At 42.4% G+C, this 15,774-nt stretch overlaps 1 protein-coding gene across 2 annotated transcripts; it reads left to right on the forward strand.

The window, feature by feature from the left end:
- Positions 1-421: 421 nt before the first annotated feature.
- On the forward strand, positions 422-13,020 carry CRYBA2 (crystallin beta A2). 2 transcript variants are annotated; one of them, XM_089523361.1, is made up of 6 exons: positions 422-437; positions 2,774-2,796; positions 4,604-4,722; positions 6,163-6,304; positions 11,600-11,742; positions 12,869-13,020. In XM_089523361.1, the coding sequence occupies exons 1-6, from the start codon at positions 422-424 to the stop codon at positions 13,014-13,016; spliced, it is 591 nt and encodes a 196-aa protein (XP_089379487.1). In that variant the 3' UTR covers positions 13,017-13,020. The 2 variants fall into 2 exon arrangements, with proteins under 2 accessions (XP_089379487.1, XP_089379489.1); XM_089523363.1 differs by lacking the exons at positions 422-437; positions 2,774-2,796 and having other exon boundaries at positions 4,551-4,722.
- Positions 13,021-15,774: the final 2,754 nt, after the last annotated feature.

The raw sequence follows: 15,774 nt of genomic DNA on the forward strand, positions 1-15,774 counted from the left end.
GGGCCATGGCAACCACACACTACAGTCACTGGAAAGGGTGTGATAGAAGTAGCGCCACGGCTATACAATGCTCCTTTGGCACTGCATCATGTGGACGCAGCACCAGAAGAGTGACATGACACTGCATGCCATGTGGTGCGACACACAGCATCATGGCACCCTAAGAGAAAAGCCGGGGCATGCATCATGTAGACGCTACAACCCGACTCCACCCCCAGGCTAGCCCAAAGTGCCAGTCTTCACAGGGCCCCAGTGTTTGTTTATTTATTTATTTATTTATTTATTTATTTATTTTGCATGAGAATGTATATTAATCACTACCAATCTGTGGGCCATTGCTTTGTTTTCCATACTTTTTTGGCTGGTTTTAGTTCAAACTGTGCTTGATTCTGCCTCTGTGGCTTTTAGCCGTTCTATTGGTATGTCATCTATTCCTGGTGATGTATTCTTCTCTGTTGCTTTGAGTGCGGCTTTCACTTTGCTTTCCAAAATTTGAGGTTCATTTTCCTAGGTTTCTTCTTCCTATATATAATTTCACAATTTTATATAGTTCTTCTGTATAATAAAAATATACCACAGCAAATTACATGACTGGAATCCTAAACACTCCAATTAGGGAGCAGGTCCTTGCAAACATACACACACACACACACATACACACACACACACACACACACCCTACAAGAAGCTATGAGAGTTTATATTGTTTTGTTTGTTTTTCTTTCTCTCCAGGTCTGGGGAGCTTTTGCTGTTGTCCAACATACAAATCTTATCCAAGATCTATAAACACTTTAATACCTGGACTATTTGTTAGTATATCCAGGAATTCCCCCAAGAACATCAAGGCAAGTGGCACAAGTTAATATCTCATTTTGTATTGCACACCCAATTCTAGTTTCTTTACTTGAGTGTGGTAATCTTGTAAACTGTGTATCTGTACAGACCAGGTTATCTCACACTTAAGAGGCACTTAACTCCCCCCTCAAAAAGGCAACTTTATGCAAATTTCCTGACATATTTATTTGTGTTTTTTTAAAAAAAATGTGCACCCCACTTTTCTTTATAAATACAGAATGTTTGAATTAATAAGTGTGTGTGTGTGTGTATATATAATTTCTAAATATAAAATTAATAATTAACTTGGTTAAAAGTAAAAAAATGTAATCAACAACAGCTACATTTTGTTTCATTTTACACCTTCTTGAGCCCACTGACACCACTGCTTCTTTCAACAGATTTTAATCACCTCATGATTAATCATTTATAAAAGTGCCTAATGTGCATGAAATGCTGTACAAACACATGCAAAAATTACAAGTCCTTGCCCTCCAGCTCAAAATCTTTTTTTAAAAAATGAGACAAAAGGAAGGGCAGACAGAGGAAAGGGGGGAAACAGACAAACTGAGAAATCAAATAAAAGAGAGGGAACAGAATCAAAAGAGTAGAGTAAAATCAATACAGAAACACAAAAGAGAGAAAAAGTAATGTTTTCTGTAATTTTTAAATGTGTTACAAATGACCACTTCATTATTCTCTTTTGCAACTACCTTGCACAATTCCTGCCCTCCTGCACCCCCTGGTGGGATATGAAGGGATGCTCAAGAATCAGAAAGAGTCAGTGTCAGTGGAAAGAGTGTGTTTTAAAAATGAGCTGGGTGCGCTGGGACATGGAAGCAGGAGAGGCTCCCATAGAAGCTATGATGGGATCCAAAGGATCAGCCCAGCTTCCTTCTTCAAGGCAAGTATGGTCATGGTTGGGGTGTAGATTAGACAGACAATGTGCACACATGATGCCTTTGTAGCATTTACCCACTGGTTGCTATTGCTACATGTTTCCAGGTAACATCAGAAGTGTTCTTACTATCTCCTCACTGAGCCAATTATCTGCAACTACAGCTTTGAAACAGGCATATGGAGGTACAAGAAACCTCTAGGTTACTTCCAGATCAGCCTCCCCCAACTTGGTGCTCTCATCCAGATATATGGGATACTAATAGTATCTTAACTCAGGGTGCTGAGAGTTGTAATCCAGCACATTAGGTAGGGAGAGCCCCATATTGGGAAAGGCTGCTGCTGCTGCTGCTACAAAAGGCACCATGCAAAAAACTTCTGAGAAGCTCTGAGGCCTGTATGAATTAGATTTGAAAAGCAAATGCCAATACAGATTTTTTTTCTCCTCCCTCTGACTCCCATCTGTCAGGCAGAAATGGCTAATTCAAGGGGTCCTCAAATAACCCCAATATAAAGAGCTGATTAGACTCATGTTCCATGGGCATGGTGCCATGGACAGGAAAGCATTAGACACTAAAGGAGTGGGAGGCATGACTCTAGATTCCCATCCCTGATGGCGCCTGGGCAGCTTTGCCTCTGCCCCATGGTAGAGCTGCCAGGCTCTGCCGTGCAATGCCCTGGGAACGGGCAATGTTCTTAATCCTCTGGCTGAGCTGGAGCATTGTTCTAAGGGTGAAAGGAAAATGGCCCGTCAGGGCCTTTATCTTTTGTGCTCCTCAGCTACTAAGCAAACATGCCCTGTTTCCTATTGTTGGCCTGGGGAGAGGAGAGGCATCTCACTGTGATAGCTAAGAGGAATGGACAGCACAGACTGGGCATGAGATGCTTCTCCTCCCGCAGCTTGCCACTGCTGACTCAGCACTACCTGTTTGTGCACACCCGTTGGTCACTTTGCCAGGCCAGGCTATATAATGTTGCCAGGACCCCCCAGCCCAGCACCACCACTCTTGCCTCTGTGCCCTGCCAACCAAGTAAGTACCAGCTCCCGGCTTCTCGCCCTCAACAGCTCCATCACTCCATACTCTGAGTGCTTAGCTGGATTTGTGGTGCCCATTCCAATGAAGAGTTGGCTTCTCCTGGAGAGTCACAGATTGGGGAGAGATTGATCTCTGAGGGCTTTAAGGCCACGGTTGCTGGGTTGGCTGGCAAAAAGATTGCACTGGGGCATCCTCAGGTGTGACTCTGTATTCGTTTGACTCACTTTCATGAGTCATTTGAAGAGGTTTGCTCTATAATATTCTTTTCTGCACCACCTGCTTTTTGCTTCTGACATGCTGTGATCTGGATTGTATTAGTTGATGGTTGTTGATGAGGGACTGGATGGTTCTGCTTTTTGGTAGAACATTAGGTGAGATGGCACTTAGATCCTATCTAGCCTTCATAATTCTATAACATTCCCATTTTTCAGCAGGGCTCTCCCTCTCTTGGTAAAGGGACAATTAGAAAATATGTTGACAGACATGAGAATCAAAGCACAGGGATGTTTATGTGTGTGCATGCATACACATGTATGCACACACTGTAGATCTGAGACCCCAATAAGATTCCACAGATGCTCTTCTGACATAAGGGTGCGTACAAAAAATAGGTTGAGGTGGTTTTCTGAGTCTAAATGCCTTTTCTGCAAGTAAGAGTGAGAGATGAAAGATGTTATTAGCCCTCCTTCTACACCTTTGCCATCCAAATAGGCTTAGATATAATAATAAGCCTCTCCTTTATTATTTTAGGACGGTATCAATTGCTGACCAAACTACAATTTAAAAGACGGTCTAGGATATGGCTTAATTTAGGAAAAATGTCATTGCTCAAAAATGTTGGTGTCTGAATCAGAAAAATCCAAAATACCATCTGTCTTGTAATTCTATATACATAATGATATTTTATATATTTTACTATTTGTTGCCCTTTAATAATGCTGCTAAAACTGCATGCTAGTAGTGTAGGCTGTCCTTATAGTGGTGGGCATGTGTATTCATGTGCCTGCGTGCCTGCCTGTGTGATGAAAGAATTGAGACTATGCTATCCATTGCATCATGTTAGTTGAGTTTCCTCTAATGCAGTGTCCTCCAGCTGCTTTGAATAGCAAGAGCTATCATCCCAACCAGCATGGCCAGTGGTCAGGGATAATGGAAGCGGTGTGGAAGGCAACTTTCTCTATCCACCAGGCACCCATTTTTTGATGATGGCTCACTCCTAGACAACATTCACGTGAATCTAACCTCTGTAGTAAGACTGTTGAAGACATGGTGATGCCCTGTTGTTCAGACCTGTCCAGGAGATGTGGCAGTTGAAGGAAATTGTAATATCAGGGAGGAATGTGTCTGTAAAGCCTGCTCCATAGTTGCTGTTAGAATCATAGAATTGGAAGAGACCTCAAGGGCCACCCAGTTGTTAACTGCCTGAGTTGACCTTGACTCATGGTGACCCTGTGAATGAGACATCTCCAAGCCTTTCTATCCTCTACCTCTCTGCTCAGGCCCCATACACTCAGGCCCATGGTCTGGCTCCTAGATGGACCTTAATCCACCAACTGCCTCTTTTCTCCATGACCACTTCCCTTTTGAATCTTTCTTTTAAACCGTAGTTTGGTCAGCGCTGGATACCATTACAAGATGGTAGCAAATCCCTGATTGCCCATTGCCAATGCTTGAAGGGATGTAGTCCGGCCACTACTGCAACATTTAAATGCCACAGAAAGGTTTGATCCTACAGCAGATGCTCAAGGAAATCCGCACTAAAAACATGTTACATTTTTATAGCAGAAAAGGTGTTCATGACCAGCCAGCACATGGAGACCCTGGGTCAATTCAAGATCACCGTGTGGGAAGAAGAAAACTTCCAGGGGAAGAGATGCGAGTTCCTGATGGAGTGTCCCAGCATCATGGAACGTGGCTTCCGCAAGATTCGTTCCATTAAAGTGGAAAATGGCCCGTAAGTGTTTCTGGTAGCCCACAGTAACTATTGCCATCCTGTTTCCTGTGTCCAAGACTCCTCCATTGCATATAGTAGTCTGAGACTGTTGCCACACTGCAGAATTAATGCAATTTGACATGGCTTTAACTGCCATCAGTCAATGCTATGAAATTTTGGGATTTGTAATTTTGTGAGCTGTTTAGCTTTTTCTGTCAGAGAATTTTGGTGCCACAACAAACTACAAATTCCAGGATTCCATAGGATGACAGTTAAAAATGGTGTCAAACTACGTTCATTCTGCAATGTGGTAGCATCCTAAGCCATTGTTTAGCTTGTTTAGGAATCTATAAGTAAATAAACTGTAGAAAGGCTGCAATTTTTAAAAGCTGAGGCATCATGAAAAAATATTTTTGGATAATTGGTGGGAAAAAAGTTAATTTGATGAAGGGAAATTTTACTTGGTGGGTTTGAGATTGAAGGAGACTTTTTAAAAATTTGAACCCATTTTGGCATTGGAACATTCCCATTAATATGGATGAGAAAATTGAAGATGACTTTGTCTTCTAACAAAGAGTGTTAGCTTTTGTTTATTAGGGACTCCAGGTGGAATTTGGCCAATCTTTTGCCCCACAGCTTTTCACAGGTCTGGGCAAAATACATTGCTGATTTAAGGACTTGACGATACCAAGTACTCCCAGCCAGCACTTGGAAGTGATGGGTTACAAATAACATACATCATGAACTATAAGTAATATAGTTATCTGTTACTCATTTTTTGTTAACAAGGGAATACAGGTTGAGTCTCCCTTATCTGGAATCCTAAAATCCAAAATTATCCACATAGGTGGCTTAGATAGTGACACCTTTGCTTTTTGATGCTTCAGTGTACAGAAACTTGGTTTCTTGCAAAAACCTAGTATTTAAAATATCATGTATAAAATTACCTTCAGGCTTTTTGTATAAGGAGTACACAAAACATAACTAATTTTTTTGTTTAAACTTGGGTCCCATCTCCAAAATATTTTATTATGTGAATGCATATATTCCAACATTGGGTTGGGGGGGGGGAGCATATCCAAATAACTTCTGATCCCAAGCCTTTTGGATAAGGAAGATTCAAGCTGTAGTGTTCAAAAAAATAGAGTTAACTTCTGCAAATGAAGTCACTTTATTACGTATAACAACACATGTAGTTTCTTTTAAAGCTACTTTTCTTTTGTAGAGGCACTCATTCTGAAGGGATCCAAGACAGTGGAAGCGATTAAAAATAATGACGGCAAGCAATACAGTGTGGAATGTAGCAGGTTCTTTGTTTACCACAGCAACAAATCACAACAGCAAGTTACTTTTTGAAAACACAATAATGGGTAATGTGAACAAGCTGCTTTTCAAAACTGATTGTCCAAACTCCCCTCTTGTCTTCTTTCCCCCTCTTCCCCATTCCTTCTTGACTTGCAGCTGGGTGGGGTTCGAGTACCCTGAATACCAAGGACAACAGTTCATCCTGGAGAAAGGTGACTACCCTCGCTGGGAAGCCTGGAGTGGGAACAGCGGCTACAGGACTGAGCACTTGCTCTCCTTCCGTACCATCAAGTGTGCTGTGAGTTCAGTCTCATTCTTCTGCCTCTCTAAAAATTCTGAAAAGGATCCCTCTCCCAAATGGGGGATAAACTTCAGGGGAAATCAAAGTAAAAGGAGGCCCCAAAGGATCTGGTGGTGGGGTTGCCAAGCCAAGGGAACCCTCAATGGCGATGAATAGTGGGGAGATGCCCTATTTTGATGATCAAGCACCATCTCTTTAAAAAACACAAAAGGCACTTACAGAATCTACTAATTTCATCTGATGTCTCTAATAAATGTGGGTGAGTGTGCTTGGAAAGGACAAATATGGTTACAGTGAAATTGCCAGAGGGAGTGACATAAATGAAGCTAAAATAAAATTAAGAGTCTACCTGACAAGATGACATCCTACAGATGTATAATGGGACAAGGTGACATCTTTTATCAGATGAATGGCTGTTAGTACAGGAGTAAGCAAACTTCTGAGCTATACAGAGCCCTTAAGTCACTAAAAATGTCGGAATAACTATACCCTGCATAGTTTCCCCACTCTAATGAAAAGATGACATTCTTCCTAAATTCTCCCTTTTTATTAGTTTCTAAGATCAATGAGTTTATTAATCTGTCAAAACCAAGGTAGCATGCAGGAGGGCAAGTGTACAGTTCTGCTTAATATTTTGTGATAGAAAGGACTGGAGCCAGAAGTAACAAAAGGGAAAGAAGAGGGTAGAGAAACTGTGTCCACTTCATTTGCTGCATCACTGGGGAGCACAAAGGTACCTACAGCAGCCTTTCCCAATATAGTTCCTTCTATATGTGCCAACCTGCAACTCCCATCATCCACACAATCATATTGGCTAGGGATGATAGAGGGTGCAGTCCAATATATCTGAAAGCCCCTAGCTTGGGAATAGCTGCTCTAGAATGTGACCTGACAAACCTAGAATGGAATGGTACAAGGTAAGCAATTTACTGTATACAGTAGAAAGGAGAGAATCAAACATAAGTGTGTCTGTACCTTCAAGTTGCCTGTTGACTTATGATAACCTTTTTTAAAGGTAAAGAATCCTCAGAGGTGGTTTTGCCACTTCCTTCTCCTGAAATATAGCCTACAACACCCAGTATTTATTGGCAGTCTCCCATTCAAGTACTAACTTAGCTTCCAAGCTCAAATGGGATCTGGTACCTTCAGGGTATTTAGGTTTACAGCTCCTTTTAATTTAGTGGCTTATCGCAACTAAGATCTGTACTAGTGTAATGACTTTATTAGGCCAACTGAGTGTTCTGTCCTGGGCTCAGTGCTATTCAACATCTTTATCAATGACTTGGATGACAGAATTGGGGGCATACTTATCAAATTTGCAGATGACACCAAACTAGGAGGAGTAGCTAATACCCCAGACGACAGGATCAAAATTCAAAATGACCTGAATAGACTAGAAAGCTGGGCCAAAGCTAACAAAATGAAATTCAACATGGAGAAATGTAAGGTACTGCACTTAGGGCGGACAAATGAAACACACAGATATAGGATGGGGGCCACCTGGCTGAATGAAACTACGTGTGAAAGGGATCTTGGAGTCCAAGTAGACCACAAGTTGAACATGAGTCAACAGTGCGATGCAGCAGCTAAAAAGGCCAATGCAATTTTAGGCTGCATAAATAAAAGTATAGTGTCTAGATCAAGGGAAGTAATAGTGCCATTGTATTCTGCTTTGGTTAGGCTCCTACTGGAATATTGTATCCAGTTCTGGGCACCATAATTTACAAAGGATGTTGAGAAACTGGAGCGTGTCCAAAGGAGGGCGACTAAAATGGTGAAGGGTCTGGAAACCATGCCCTATGAAGAACAACTTAAGGAGCTGGGGATGTTTAGCCTGGAGAAGAGAAGGTTAAGAGGTGATATGATAGCCCTGTTTAAATACCTGAAGGGATGTTATATTGAGGAGGAAGCAAGCTTGTTTTCTGCGGCTCCAGAGAACAGGACACAGAGCAATGGATGCAAGCTACAAGAAAAGAGATTCCACCTCAATGTGAAGTCAAAGGCTTTCATGGCCGGCATCCATAGTTTTTTGTGGGGTTTTTTGGGCTATGTGGCCATGTTCTAAAAGAGTTTATTCCTGACATTTTGCCAGAATCTGTGGCTGGCATCCTCATGGCTCTGAAGATGCCAGCCACATATTCTGGCAAAACGTCAGGAATAAACTCTTCTAGAACATGACGACATAGCCCAAAAAATCCACAAAAAACTATACCCCTCAACATTTGGAGGAACTTCCTGACAGTAAGGGCTGTTCGACAGTGGAACACACTCCCTTGGACAGTGGTGGAGTCTCCTTCCTTGGAGGTCTTTAAGCAGAGGTTGGATAGTCATCTGTTGAGGATGCTTTGATTGTGATTTCTTGCATGGCAGAAGGGGGTTGGACTGGATGGCCCTTGTGGTCTCTTCCACTCTGTGATTCTATGATTCTATGTATGGGTTTTTGAGCTCTCCAGAATTCTTCATCAGGCAAAATATTACAGACTGGATAAGTGGGGTGGGGAGGTAAGAAAATGTTCCAAAATATAACAAAGTTGTTGCCAGGTCCAGAGGTCCTAAGAGGGTTCTTGCATCTTTATTATTAAAAAGAAATCAAAAGTGTTTGTTTTCTTCTGTTATAGTAGTGCAGTACCGAGATGTTTCTTCCCTTTCATGCAACCTTTCTCAGGGCCTAGAACTGTCAATTGTAATCATAACCAAGAAAATAGCTAGGGTTGCTGCCTTCTGATATGTCTTGTTTCTTTAGGAGTCATTGCTATAGAACAGTTACCTTTAAATCCCTTCCCTTACAACCAGATATTGTGTTTGAGATGGAGGAGGAGAAAAAGATGGAGGGAGATGGAGTATTTAGATTTCTCTCCTATGTGAATGCTGCTGTGCACTGGGAAATATGCTACCACTGCTCATTTAGACAAGACACTAGAGACCATGTCAAGGTTAGAAGGACAATGTCCAAGGTTAGGTAAAGATTATATTAGGCCCATTAGGCAGATATATTGTAGGATACTAATTCGCTCACACGATTCTGGCAAGCTGCTTGTAAACTGCTCTAAATTAACTCACGTGTGGATCTGTTTAGATCAGGAGGGGGCAGAAAGGGATCTACTGGTGACATCCAGTTGATCAGTGAAGGTTTCTGGCTCCCAACGAATTGACAACTCTAAGAACAACAAGCCTTTCCCATCTTCTTCTAAATCAGGCTGCTAAAAAGAGAAGGGTTGGAAGAAATTGGAATAAGATTCTGTGTAAAGGCCTTTGTTTGCAGACAATACCTTTGACATGGAAGCTGAGCATGTACTCAAAGGCCCTTTGTTCCTCACTTCTGGACATTATTTTTGATCTGGCTCAGGATGGTGGGTTTCTAGGGGCATATCAAGTAGATCCCAAAATCCAGAAGTGTGCCCAGCCCCGTTTGAGATAAAATGAACCCCATCTCTAAGAAAGGCAGGATATAAATCCCATAAATACATACATAAATAAAATGTCTTATAGCTGTAACCAGAGTGGGCTGTCAAAGCAGCCCTCTGTGGGATGGTGGAGAGGATCATGCATTCATGGTAAACCAGTCTTAAGAGGGACAGAGAGCTAAGTTTGGCACTTGGCCTTTGGCAAAGGAACAACCGCAGTATCATAAGCAAAAAGATTTTTAAAAAACACTGAAAGAAACAACAACAAAACTGCATATATCGGGATATATAAATAAAATCTACTACATCCAAAGAAGTAAGCAGTTTTGGGATAGGTGCCTTTTTTAGAGTTAGGGTCACAGGGACAGTCAAGGGGAATGGGAAAGGAGGCAGAAGGAAGGGAGTTTTGAAAGCATCAACCAGGCTATCTGGACAAAATGTATAACACTCATTGCAAAGATACTATAGCCAGCACAGCATATCACTTCATCTCAAGAGCAGCCGCTTCCGTTCCTAACCGGGGTTTTTAAAATCTCTGCACGTCCCCATCTCTGGGCTTTAATAACAGCAAGTCAGATTATGCCCGCACTTTTAATAAAGGGGTGTGAGATACCATCTCGTTCCTGCCTAGCAGGATCACTTGGCAGAGTGGAGGCTGCAGGGATGGGTAATGGAACGGGTGGGGTGGAGGGTATGCAGCTGTGCCAGATTTCCATTTAACTCCTTGAATCCACTGAATATTGGGAACCTGCAAATCTTAATCACTTCAAAAGCGTGCACGCACGCACACACACACACCTATATACAAAACATATAGCCTTCTTCTCTGCTTGCTGTGGATCACATTGTCAGACAACTACAACTATACACCCCTAAAGAAAGCAAGACAACATGCCATCCAGTGTGTGATGTGGAACTTGGGCCAGACTGAATTGGACACTTGGATCAAGGAAAGCAATACTCCTATTCAACCACCACCACCACCACCACCATTACTACTACTTGCTATTTATTTAGTCTCATTTAATGTGCAGCATGGTTATAGAGAGTGTCAAGACAAAGATAGTTTCCTACCCCAAGCAGTGTGTGTAGTCTAACACACAAGAGCACTAGTGAGAAGGGAGGAAGAGGATGGTAAAAATTAATAGGGGGAAATATGCATTCTAATTACTTGCCTTTTTTCCCCTATGGGATGGTGTCGAAATATTTCTGCAGCCCCTGGACTACTCCTAGACTCCCTTCACTAGACTGGAAAAAATGAGAATTGCCACTCCTACAAGTCTCCAAGAATAGTAATTCTACTTACCACCCTCCATGTTATTCCCCTCTCAGAAGCCCAAGGTGTTTTGTTTTTTGCAGAATTGGATGAGAGATTGCCCACAAGAATATTTTAAGGTGAGAGGAGAAATCTGTATTGGGGTTCAAGATGGAGAGGTGTCAAGGTTTGCAGGGTCAGAACAAAGAGACTTCTGAATTAACAGGATAGGCAATATCTTTCTCCCAGCCACGTTAAAATTCCCAGTGCCCTCTGAACTTTTCCTCTGTCCTCATAGTACCTAGATTGGAGGGAATGGGTATTCCCAGCAATCCCATATTGTTACAGGCTGTCTGGTTGTAATGCAAAAGGGGCAGCAACAAAGGCCCAGAGTGGAGTTGAAAACTTCCAGAACTCTTTTGTTGATATGGATAAAAGTAATTGCCTGTATTTTTGGACTGTCTTTGGGGACTGTAGCATTGGAAGTCTTTTACGAGGAATGCCAGCACTGCAAAAAGGTACCATTGCACCCCTGGATGGAGGAAAGGAAACCTGGTTAAGACATGGAGTGAATTAATGTTGCCTGTGATGGCCCCAGTCTCAAATCACCCTTTTTTAAATCCTATATGGCAGAACCACAGTGACAGCAAAGCAACCCTCTATGAGGCAGAGAATTTCCAAGGACGCAAGTTTGAGCTCAGCGATGACTACCCATCCTTGCAGGCCATGGGCTGGGGCAACAAGGAAGTGGGCTCCATCAAGGTCAACTCTGGAGCGTAAGTGATGCCCTTGTAGGTTCGGATGAGCTGGAGCCCTCCCACCCCCTGCTACATTCAGTGAAAGAAGCCTCCCATACCTCAGCCCTACCTTTCCAAGTATATTGATATGCACAACTGACTGAACCATAGGCAGTATGCTTACTAAGGTAACATAAGGACACTGAGAAAAGGTCAGGGCCCCGCCTGCCCCAAAGAGTTTACAATACATTGTGCATGTTGCTATTTAGAAAGGAATAGTGGGGACAGGGGGAAGAGTAGTTAGCAGCTCAAATTGTGGGGGGAAGCAAGGGGATAAATGTAGTATTATGTATATGGGGAAAGTGGGTTTTGAGAAGAGATTTGAAAGGACAGAAAGGGTGTAACCCCAGAGGTGTCCAGGTACTGTAAGTTTCATGCATAGGGAACAGTAAAAGAGAAAGAGCAAGAAACCATAAAATGTTTAGATGGTTAAATGCAGTAGAGTTGAAGAAATGTTGAAGGTTATGAATAAAGATATTTTGGGAAGTATAGTCCGAAGGATAGGGCTGGGCAAAACTGGACTGATCTCTGGAAGGTCTGCTAAACTTTGGGAGTCTTAGCCATCTCTCTTTAAGGTGAATTGACTTCTTCCTAGAAGTCCCTGATGCACCTTCTGCTCAAAGTAGAGTGGGTAGGGAAATACCTACTGATCAATCACTCTGGGATATTGACAGAAATGAGACCCCACTCAGTGTCTCCTCAGATGTGTTGAATTGCAACTCACATCATCCTCAGTAAGCTTGGCCAGTGGGATGGGAGTTGTAGACCAATGTTTTGAGTCAGAGGTTGGGGGAAGGCCGTTCAGCATTCTAGCACTGAGCTTCCTGCATGATTTTCTCCAGGTTACTTGCTGGAGGCAGAGGAACTTCTTTAAGAAATTCAAAACTGGCAAGAGAGGGAAAGTGCTTACCTTTCATGGTGCACACATGTCTTTCACTTGCCCTAGTGTGCCTATAGCCAAATAAGCTTTATAATGCTTGTGTTATTTTTATTTTTAAAAAGTAATGGGAGTGGGAAGGGCATTGCTCTATCCCATTCCCACTGGAAGACCATGTTGCGGTGCTGAAATTGCTTATCTTGCCAATGTTTTGCTTTATCCCCATAGATGGGTGGCCTATCAGTATCCAGGATACCGGGGCTACCAGTATGTTCTGGAGCGGGACAGACAGAATGGTGAATACAAGAAGTACAGTGATTACAGCACCCAAGCCCATACCAACCAGATCCAATCCATCCGCCGTGTTCAGCACTGAGCCACATCTTAGCCGCAATCTTAGCAGCAGCAAAACTGGGTCTCCTGCAAATCATCCCCCAACACCTGCCTCTGTGCCCAAGGGCAAACCAAGCAGTAGACCTGCACCCGGTAGCCAATAAAGGCATTTACCAAACCCATATTTCTCATTGTCCATCTGTCAATGAAAACATTGTGCTGCAGGGCATTAACACTCTGGGGAACAGCTGGGCTGCAGGTTTACCTAGTAGTGTAAAATCTAAGGCAGGCAAGCAAATTTCACTGTCTCTGATGTTCACTGTTCTTGTTTAATGCTGAACAAAGCACTAAAGGTCTAAGATGAAAGCCTCAATGGAGCACAGGCATTTTTTAAAACCTTGCCATCAGGAGAGGTGGGGGGGGGGGTTGCCTGAAGTTGGCACAGATGTGGTGCCAACTGTCCAGAAAAGAAAAGTGGCCTGGCTTGCTACTGTGTTTTTAACACCCACTGTACTTTATTGTGCCAGCACTGGCCCTACCATTTGGTAAAGTGAGGCAGCCCCCTCAGGTGGCAGATCCAAGGAAGTGACAAGACCAGTGTTGGAGGACAGACCTCTGCAAAGTGACTGACCTGTTTCCCCTCCACCCCTGAGCTAACTTTCTCCCTTTGGTTATGTAAAGAATGCTTCCCATTGCAAGGGCTGAAGAAAGATTTTTAAAATGGAATAGGACAGCTTGTTCTTTGACTTAACCAGCAAAATGTCTTGGGTTAGCTCTGTTTTCAGGTACCTATATCTGCCCATTAAGCTACTTGTTAATAGCTCAGCTGCTTTAGTCAGCTGAAAAACTGGTAACCCTATCTGGTAATCCCAACACACCAGCAGGATTGCTTCTGTCTTCCTTGCACAGGTTATAAATGAGAGAACAAAGGTCACTGAAATGTAACATATGAAAACAGAGAAGAATTCCCTGAGGATTCCTGCAGCTACACAGAATACAGAACGGTGATATCAGATTTTGGTTCAAGAGAGTCTGTCACAAGGAAGTAGGAGCCAACAGGTTAATCCAAGCGCTAAAAGAAAGCAGAAAGAGTTGAACAAGGAAGTCATAACTTCAGTGTAAATCTTGAGTCTTAGGGGCATATTCAGTGGATGTTGGAAAACACATAAAGTACCTATGGGTGATGATTTCCTTGGTGTAACATGACAGTGTGTGAAATATGCTTTGCTGATAGTAATGGGCACTGTCATTCTCACTTATTCCAAGATTATGCTGACTAGCTATACTTGCAAAAGGATTCAGTGCCGGGTGCTCTTGAACTAGCAGCCTGGAGTTAACCCCTTCGGTCAAGAAACACTGTTTGTAGGATGTGAACAGATCTCTGAAATATGACCCTTCCCTTGCTCTAGTACTTGCAGTTGCATCTTTATGTTTCCAAATTATAAATATATAAATATATATAGTATAAACATAATCTTTGTGTAACCCTGAATAACGAGAAACATTTTCAGCTCCCCTCCCTCAAGAATTATCAACCTCTTTTTATAAGCGTGATTAAAAACTTTAAAGACCAAGCCTATGACCTTCTTTTTCTCAGAATATAATGAGACCTGAGATGGAATTTTATGGATATCTTAGCCCACAAAGTACTACAGGAGTCTGTATCATTTTTGCAAAAAGGCGAAAGAACAGAAACTTAAGTCAGGTCTTTGGTACAAAGTGCTTTTTACTGAATTAGACCTTTGGTCTATCTAATCCAGTAATGTCAACACTGACTGGCAGCAACTCTCTCCAGTTTCACAAAGGAATCTTTCTTAGCCCTGCCTAGAGGTGCTGGTGACATTCTGTATGTAAAACAGGGATACTGTCATGGAGCCACAGGCCTCCGCTAGAACCTGATGGGAAGATCTTGTCTCTTTACTGGAAATAAATGGAAGCAGAAATGAATGGAAGGATCCTTTCCACTTCTCCGGTTTGCTTCATTGTGAAACTTGGCAAATTTTCTTGCATAACTGGTAGACATGCAAAATGAACAACTTTGAACTGAACTGACCTTATTTGCAACAGTCTCCTGACTGCCGTGAAACACTGTCAGGCTCCACCTTCCAGATTCAGCAACTCAATTCATATCCGCTCAGAAATCCGGCATAGGGTAGCATTCATTTACAATTAGCAACCCCACCCAGGAGTGTGAATGTGTATGGTGGAGAGGGAGGGCAGAATGGAAAGAGTCAGGCACTGAGCCAAGGAACAGACAGTTCCCTCTGTGTAGCTGACCCCTCCCCAATACATTGGGACAGCTTTCTCAGCAATGGATAGATCTGGCTTGCAGTATAAATCCTGTTTTTCTGCTTGAATCCATTGTGCTGGATAAGCAGGGGGAAAGAGAAAGATTAATTCCCACAAAGGACCTAATCTACACTGATTTAGATTAGGGGACTAGAAGCTCCCACTAGAGTACAGACATAGCAAATTAAAACAACTAATTATTTTTAATTAATACCATTTTTTCTAATAAGGAAGATAATAATGATATCACACTACTATTGTAACACCCCTCCTTCTGGGGTCCAACTATGATTTCTCAGCTACTTCTACAGCTTGAGGATGTGGTCTTACTAAAAGGGAAGAAGGAATATCTTATGGTTGATAGGCTTTCTTGTGCTGTGCCTTAAATGGGGGGGGGGGATAAAAATTATTTTTTGTTGTTTATGCTGAACAAGAATAAAATTACTTTTAGCATGTATACAGTATATTGCGGGGGAAGTCTTGGAACAACAGTACAAAGTAATTACTTTTTA

This window comes from Sceloporus occidentalis, unplaced genomic scaffold (genome assembly GCF_023333645.1).
Source record: "Sceloporus occidentalis isolate IW3139 unplaced genomic scaffold, rSceOcc1.0.p SCAF_4, whole genome shotgun sequence".
NCBI classification, from domain to species: domain Eukaryota; kingdom Metazoa; phylum Chordata; class Lepidosauria; order Squamata; family Phrynosomatidae; genus Sceloporus; species Sceloporus occidentalis.

Bases quoted from the DNA above. Each gene is read 5' to 3' on its own strand.
- CRYBA2 (XM_089523361.1), top strand. The intron at 2,797-4,603 runs GCTCCATCACTC...GGTCAATTCAAG, and splicing joins CCGGCTTCTCGCCCTCAACA to ATCACCGTGTGGGAAGAAGA. The intron at 6,305-11,599 runs GTGAGTTCAGTC...CCTATATGGCAG, and splicing joins TCCGTACCATCAAGTGTGCT to AACCACAGTGACAGCAAAGC.